Below are 7333 nucleotides of genomic sequence, written 5' to 3'. Positions count from 1 at the left end.
CCGGGCGCCCACACTGCTCACTGTTTGCTGGCGTGGCCTTTTACCTGCTTTTACTCCCCTTTTACCTGCTGGCTCTGCAGAGCTGTTGAGACATTCCTTCGTCCGGACTCCCAGCCCTCCTTGGGAGCCAGGGGGTCTCGGCATGTACTCCCCTCATCCTCCCCGGGCCACCTACGGAGCCCACAGCCCCACACTCAGTCCCGCACCCTTCAGCGGAGTCGCCTAACGGCCCGCGCCCACTAAGCTAGGAACGGGGGTTGCGGGATACTGGCAGTAAGTGCAACGTGCAGATGCAACTGGTGCTCCGTGCGGGGCCGGTGAGGCAGCGTAGGGGGCTGCCGCTCCAGCTCGTTAAGAGCCGGGTGGGAGGGAAGCTGCTTCTATCTGACTTTCTTCCCGGTCTGCAGTAACTCAGTCGCTGAGCCCGTCTGAGCCCTGCAACCTGCAGGCCTTGCGGGAGGACTGCCCCGAGCCTCGACGGTGGTGGGGACAGCCCGAAAGCTTCACGAGCCCCGTGCACCTCAACCAGGTAGCCCCGCCAAGCTGGCTCCTTTTTCGGAAGCGGAGCTTATTGTTCAGAAATGATAAACGAGCGCGACCCCCATCCTCAGCGCGCCGTTGCTGATGGGCGGGGGGTGCTTGAATCCTGAGAACAAGGGCTCCTAACGCCCCACACCGCTGGAGGGGAATAGCAACCGACTGCCCAACAAGTTTGTTTCTGCAGTCTCCACCAGTTTTTTTTTTTTAATAATTGAAACGTTATTGAAGGAAAAAGCTTCATTCTTATTATCTGAACATTTAAAAAATTGTTTGCTTGCATTAAAATGTTTCAGTGAAGTCCTATTTTTTCTTTCAAAAGATGTTGGATTAGCATTTAACACCTCATCAGTCATCAAAGCCTAGGCAGTCAAGCAGCCCCAACACAGCCTCGGCTAAAAGAACATCAGAGCAAACAGAGTTGGGCTTTTTAAACTGGCAAAACAAATGTCACTCGCCTGAAGGGGAGCTGGGGAGAGGGTTAATCGAACACTAGTCCAAACGAGCTTAAAGGGGAAAAAAGGAAAAAAGTCATTACAAGTTTTCCTAAAGCTAGCTTGAGAGCACAGGCGTCACGAACAAGAGCTTTTGTGCCTGCTAATTGCACCATTTGTGCGCAAAAGTTCCGACGCGAAGTGTGAACTCTCAACAGAAGGAAACATGAGACAACTGAAGTGCCCTGGTTTATGTGCCCTGTTCCTCCGCCGCCTCCTCTTCTTTCTCCTTCCTCCAGCCTAGCCTGCTGTTGCAGCTTGTTTGCACTGGGGCTTATCCGGAGCGGAAATTCCTTTCCGTTTTTGTGAATGACAAACTCATTAACAATTCATCAACACAACCTGTTCCAGCCGGCCCGTCTCCAAGGCAACAGCCCCTTCCGCAGCGCGTTCATTGGCTGGCTAGGAGAATGTATCCATTGAGACGCTCGCTGTTTGTATCCATTGAGGAGCTGCCTAGCGCAGGGGGTGTGCGAGAACTGAGTCCTAGGGAGAGTGAGCAAATCCAGGCTTGAATAATCCAAGGAGAAAAGACGCTCGGGTGGACTTTGAGGTGCAGCCTTGGAGGGAGGGATTAGGAGCCGCTGGACTTTTTTCCCTCCCTCTCCTCTCTGTAGGACGGAGTCCGAATTAATTGGATTTCATTCACTGGGAGGGACAAAACTGCCTGGCCAGCCTCATTCAGAGCGATTCATTGATCCTGAGAGCGAGCGGCTGCAGCCGGGCGCAGAAGGAACCGCCGGCTTCATTTCGGTCTCGCCTTCCCCAACCTCTAACCCGGGTTGGGAAGAGCGAGGTGGAATTCAACCCCGCTCCGTGAGCGGCGGCTTTGCGCGGCGTGCTCGGCCTATGCCTGCCCCGAGGGGCGTCTGCTAGACACCCCACCCTCTCTCGCAGCTCGACCCCCATGATAGATACGCTCAGACCCGTGCCCTTCGCGTCGGAAATGGCGATCAGCAAGACGGTGGCGTGGCTCAACGAGCAGCTGGAGCTAGGCAACGAGCGGCTGCTGCTGATGGACTGCCGGCCGCAGGAGCTGTACGAGTCGTCACACATCGAGTCAGCCATAAACGTGGCCATCCCAGGCATCATGCTGCGGCGCTTGCAGAAGGGCAACCTCCCGGTGCGCGCGCTCTTCACGCGTGGCGAGGACCGAGACCGCTTCACCCGGCGCTGCGGCACAGACACAGTGGTGCTCTACGACGAGAGTAGCAGCGACTGGAACGAGAATACTGGCAGCGAGTCGGTGCTAGGACTCCTGCTCAAAAAGCTCAAGGACGAGGGCTGTCGGGCGTTCTACCTGGAAGGTATGTGCCGGGGGAGCCCCGCGCGCGCGGCAGGGCTAGGGATGCGGTGCTACGGTGCTGCTGACTGCCGGCTGGGCACGCGGGCTGGTTGAGCCTGGCTGGCGCTTTTGAGCCGTGCTTCCCGGCCAGCGGCTGTCCGGGGCTGTCGGCTGCGAACCTCGCGCGTCCGATACGAGCCAGCCAGCCGGGCCGGTACAGAATCCACCAGTTTCTGGGCCGCAGCCGCCCACCCGTTTTAGTTAGTTTTTTACTACCCGGAATGCCTTCCACTTTTCCTTGTTTTCTGCTGTTCAATTTTGGATTAAGATTTGCAGGGCAGGTGAGGTCTTTGGAGTGCAGATTGGCATCCCTAGTCCCTCAAAATGTTTAGCAGAGTTGCCATTTTGTTTATTTCCGGATTCAAAAGAATAAGGGTTCCCAGGGGAGGCGGGTCCGTTCGTTCCACTCCCAGGGGTGCTTTTAAGTCTTCATTACATATGGCTCTGTGTATAGGGAGTTCGTAAGGTGCTGTGGTGTTTCCTGCGCCTTGCTGCAGCTCTCAAAGCTGTGAAAACTACTACGGGATCTCGGGTTACATGATTGCTTTTCTCGTCCTGGCAGGTGGCTTCAGTAAGTTCCAAGCTGAATTCGCCCTCCACTGCGAGACCAATCTAGACGGCTCGTGTAGCAGCAGCTCGCCGCCGTTGCCAGTGCTAGGGCTTGGGGGCCTGCGGATCAGCTCTGACTCCTCCTCTGACATTGAGTCTGACCTTGACCGAGACCCCAATAGTGCAACGGACTCGGATGGCAGCCCGCTGTCCAACAGCCAGCCTTCTTTCCCTGTGGAGATCTTGCCCTTCCTTTACTTGGGCTGTGCCAAGGACTCCACCAACCTGGACGTGTTGGAGGAATTCGGCATCAAGTACATCTTGAACGTCACCCCCAATTTGCCGAATCTCTTCGAGAACGCTGGAGAGTTTAAATACAAGCAGATCCCCATCTCGGATCACTGGAGCCAAAACCTGTCCCAGTTTTTCCCTGAGGCCATTTCTTTCATAGGTGAGACTAATTAACAGTACTCATCAGACTTTTAAATGCGAAATTTTTAGCTATTCATAGTTTAAGCTTTTAATTTTTTTTTTTTTTGCTGTTTGCTAGTTTGTTACACTACAGGTCTCTAATGTTTTGAAGGCCTTTTTAATTCTGAGTTTTCTTGCTAAGAAAAAACAAAACACCTTTTGATAAGGCTGCTGACCACAGGTGTATTTGAAATTCTGTTTGACTCTTTGAATTCAGTCATTTGAAAAGGAAGAGGCTCGTAATCAAACAACAGAATTTTCCCATAGTCTTCGGGATGGGAGAGTTCTAGTTAGAAGTATTTCTAGCTTTGTTTTAGATTTTTCAAAGACCTGGGAGTTATTTTAGGACCTCAAATTAGTTGTTGGAAAGCCCTATTAATGCTAGATGTTGTAATCCGGTTGAATGTTACTGTGATACTGGTTAAGAGTGAGACAGTGAGGGTAACCTGAGCCCAGCAGGAAGGACTGTGGGCTGGAAGCCTGGAGAAGCGAATCTCCAGGCATTGTAATGCATTTCCTATTACAAAGGAACTCATTTTCAGGCCATGTCGACATCCTGTTCCTCCTAATGGGCTGTCCCCTGTGACTTCCCTCTCTCTTTTAAGATGCCTGAATACCTCCATTGTTAGCTGCACAACAGTTGGAGAATAATTTAATAGACCCTTGCAGTCTGCTTGTCTGTATAAAAGGCATTCACTACCATATTGCAGGGTTTCTGGTATTCACATGCTGAGGCAAAGAATGCACACATTAAGGAGTTTTTTTTGTTGTTGTTGGCAGAAGCTTAATACAAAAGCTCCCTTTTCAGAAAATAATCTGAAATATGTAATTGTGCCCAATGTACATGTTCTATTGCACTGATACATTTTTCTGCTGCCTGCAGTGTTCAACTGCCACGCACGATTATGTTTTTAAATCTTTTGTAAAAATTCATCTTTTAGAGTGATCACTCACAAAAGGTGGTTTTCTGGTCTGCTGAAATTTTGCCTTTCTGTGTTTCCAGATGAAGCCCGGGGCAAAAACTGTGGTGTCTTGGTGCATTGCTTGGCTGGCATCAGCCGCTCAGTCACCGTGACTGTGGCTTACCTTATGCAGAAGCTCAATCTGTCAATGAATGATGCTTATGATATTGTCAAGATGAAGAAATCCAACATCTCCCCCAACTTCAACTTCATGGGCCAGCTGCTGGACTTCGAGAGGACGCTGGGACTCAGTAGCCCCTGTGACAACCGGGTCCCCGCGCAGCAGCTCTACTTCACCACCCCCTCCAACCAGAATGTCTACCAGGTGGACTCCTTGCAATCCACGTGAAAGGCCCCACATTCCTCCTCGCTGGAGTGTGCTTTCCTTTAGCAGTTTTCTCTTGGCAGCATCAGTTGGGCTGCTTTCTAAATTGTATGTGGCCCCATGTGTCCAGATGACACCAGCTGTCTGTATTAGACAAGGTTACCACATGTGGAATTGGTTATGGCAAAGGGAGAGACTTTCTCCATCCTCACTGGAGGAACAGCACATGCTGTATAGATACAGGTTTGCTCCGTACCCATGCGTACATCCTACCCATGCAGGGACTGGAATTTGAGGACTTCCGGGGAAATAGGGTAGGACCAAATGGTAGGATAGGAGTATGTGTTCTTTAGGGCCTTGTATGACTGTTTCCTTTTGCATATGGAACTGACCGTTTTGTCTTCAGTGAAGACTGATTCAATTTTGCATATAAAGGAGCCAAAGACAGGTTTCAGCTCTGTAGTATCAGTTTGCAAAAAAATAAACACAGGAAAACCACATTAATAATAGAAAAAAATAAACCTGATACTCCATCTGATTATTGTAAATATTTGATCTTAAATCACTTGGCAGTGTTTGTTTGAATTGTGTTAGTTTCTTCTTTGATGGGTTTAAAAGAAATCCTCCAAAGGGAGAAAGAGCAGGATACCACTTCGGAAAACAAAAATGGAAACTTTTGCTCTTTTCTGCTCCAAAGGATATATTTGCAGCATGCTCGACTTGACCAATTCTGAATGACATTTTCATGGACACTATCAATGCTGAGAACTTGTTGTGGTGCAATCTTAAGTCTCTTTCATATATCTTCCTTGTGGTTCCCACCGCCCCCAATCCCCAATGTAGTTTGACTATGCCTTACCTTTGTAAATATTTTGGCTTGTGTTGTCTTAAAAGGGGATATCTTAAAAAGGCACCAAAATCATGGGCTTTTCTCTTTTCTTTTTTAATTTCAGCTGTGTTAAACAGTATATTACCTCTGTACAAAATTCTTCAGGGAGCGTCACCTCTAATGCAATACGTTGGGTTGGTTTCCTTTCGAGAATTTGTATAAAACTGGAAGTGTGTGTGTGAGCATGGGGACCCATTTGGTAGGTGAAGTGCATACGATTGTGAAGGAGGGAGAGTTAAGTTGCTTCATTTGTTCATGGTGTAAAGTTTTGAGATGGAATTTATTATAAGAATGTAAGACCTTAAATTATTAATAAATAACTATTTTGGCTATTGAATGTGTGTGTGTGAGTGTAAGTCTGTGATGGTACCTGAATGTGAAGGGACACATTTTAGGTATTTTTTAGTTGGGACTGATACTGGCTTGTAAAAGCACTTACGAATCGCAGGACAAAGTTCTCATCTTCTGTGCTATTCCAAGGATGTTTCTCAGGAGCAGTTTATGATTTCTTTTGCTTCAAATAAGGATGGCATCCTAGAAGGGGTGGCCTGAGTCGTATATGGGTAATACTTCCTATGAAGACAGTTCTGGCTTAAGAAAGTTATAATGCTCTTGGAAAAAAAGGTTAAGCCACAGTGTACACCTTGCTGCTGAGGCGTAAGACACAGAGGAGGTACCAGAATAACCAATGGCTCGGTGGTAACCTCTGTGCCTTCTCTGTCAGGATCCTTGACCCAATAATAAACATGCCAAGGAGAAAGGGATAATTATTTTCCCAGTTACCGTCTGTAATTCCATTGCAAATTATCCTAATGTTGGAATAACAAATTAGTCAGGAACAGTGTCTCCCCTTGTGTATCTGGCAAAGCATACCTGCTTTTTCAGTGGAGCCTGGATTTGGCTTTAAAACTTCACATTGGCATTTCAGATGAAACTTGGTCACTTGTGTTCTAATGTGCTTTGTGCTTAGCTGGTTTAGAATGTAAGTCAGACCACCATTGAACTTAATGGACTTTATTTGGAACAGTTTCTTTCGAGGTAAAGGCTTCCTATCTTGATAATTTCCTCGGGCTATCCCCTCTCCTTGTTCCAAGTGTAACAGTATACAAACCAAAAATAAAAGTAAAGGTCAGGTGTGTGAAATCAAAAGGACTGGAACATAGCTACATTTTATACTCTTTCAAGTGAGCTTAGTCCCTTTATGTGCTGTGGGGAGAAAGGAGCTTTTCACCCACATGACACATGAGCGATGCCAGTTAGGTGGTTTGGTAATGTACACGATAGGCATGTGGCTCTGATTTTACGGCCATCATATCAAACTGTCCAGTGGGACTTGAAACAGCAACTAAGCACATGTAAAAGGCAAACTCACAGAAAACTACCAAGTCAGTCTCCCACTTGGCTTCCCCAAGTCAGCCAGAGCTCAGAAAGGAGAAGTGGGTTGCAGTTCAACTTGGCTCCTGTTAATCCAGTTCTGAACGGTTTCCGCTCCTGGCATTCCCTAAACTGGCTGTTCAAAGTGGGGATTTGCAAGCAACGTTAGCAATTTCCTGTCCAGCTGCAGCTCAAGTAGCGGCGTGCTTTTTCCCCTCTTCCTTTGTTCTGGTTTCTTTTTCTTTCTTCTTTTTCTTTTTTCTTTAACATGGGCTGAGGATAATTTTAGTGCATTTCCTCTCTGTGGATTATCATCTCCTTTCCTCCTCAAAGTTGCATACATTGAGTTCCTACTGCTCTGCTCAAGCCGACAGCTGGCCTCCCCAG

The 7333-nt window shown here is 48.0% G+C and overlaps 1 protein-coding gene across 1 annotated transcript; it reads left to right on the top strand.

Annotated features, from left to right (window-relative positions):
• Positions 1 to 863: 863 nt before the first annotated feature.
• Positions 864 to 5909, top strand: DUSP6 (dual specificity phosphatase 6). Its single transcript, XM_037064644.1, has 3 exons — positions 864 to 2338; positions 2939 to 3376; positions 4400 to 5909. The coding sequence occupies exons 1-3, from the start codon at positions 1939 to 1941 to the stop codon at positions 4705 to 4707; spliced, it is 1146 nt and encodes a 381-aa protein (XP_036920539.1). The 5' UTR covers positions 864 to 1938; the 3' UTR covers positions 4708 to 5909.
• The last annotated feature ends 1424 nt before the right edge of the window (positions 5910 to 7333 follow it).

Source organism: Sturnira hondurensis, unplaced genomic scaffold, assembly GCF_014824575.4.
Source record: "Sturnira hondurensis isolate 20B ecotype Veracruz unplaced genomic scaffold, ASM1482457v3 Scaffold0015509, whole genome shotgun sequence".
Taxonomy (NCBI): Eukaryota; Metazoa; Chordata; class Mammalia; order Chiroptera; family Phyllostomidae; genus Sturnira; species Sturnira hondurensis.
The sequence above is the reverse complement of the archived record's forward strand: the minus strand, read 5'-3'. Positions and strand labels throughout refer to the sequence as shown.

Excerpts from the sequence above, each read along its gene's own strand:
- DUSP6 (XM_037064644.1), top strand. The coding sequence starts at position 1,939 with ATGATAGATACGCTCAGACCCGTGCCCTTCGCGTCGGAAATGGCGATC. Across the intron at positions 2,339-2,938 it reads TCGGGCGTTCTACCTGGAAG|GTGGCTTCAGTAAGTTCCAA; the intron begins GTATGTGCCGGG and ends TCGTCCTGGCAG. Across the intron at positions 3,377-4,399 it reads TGAGGCCATTTCTTTCATAG|ATGAAGCCCGGGGCAAAAAC; the intron begins GTGAGACTAATT and ends CTGTGTTTCCAG.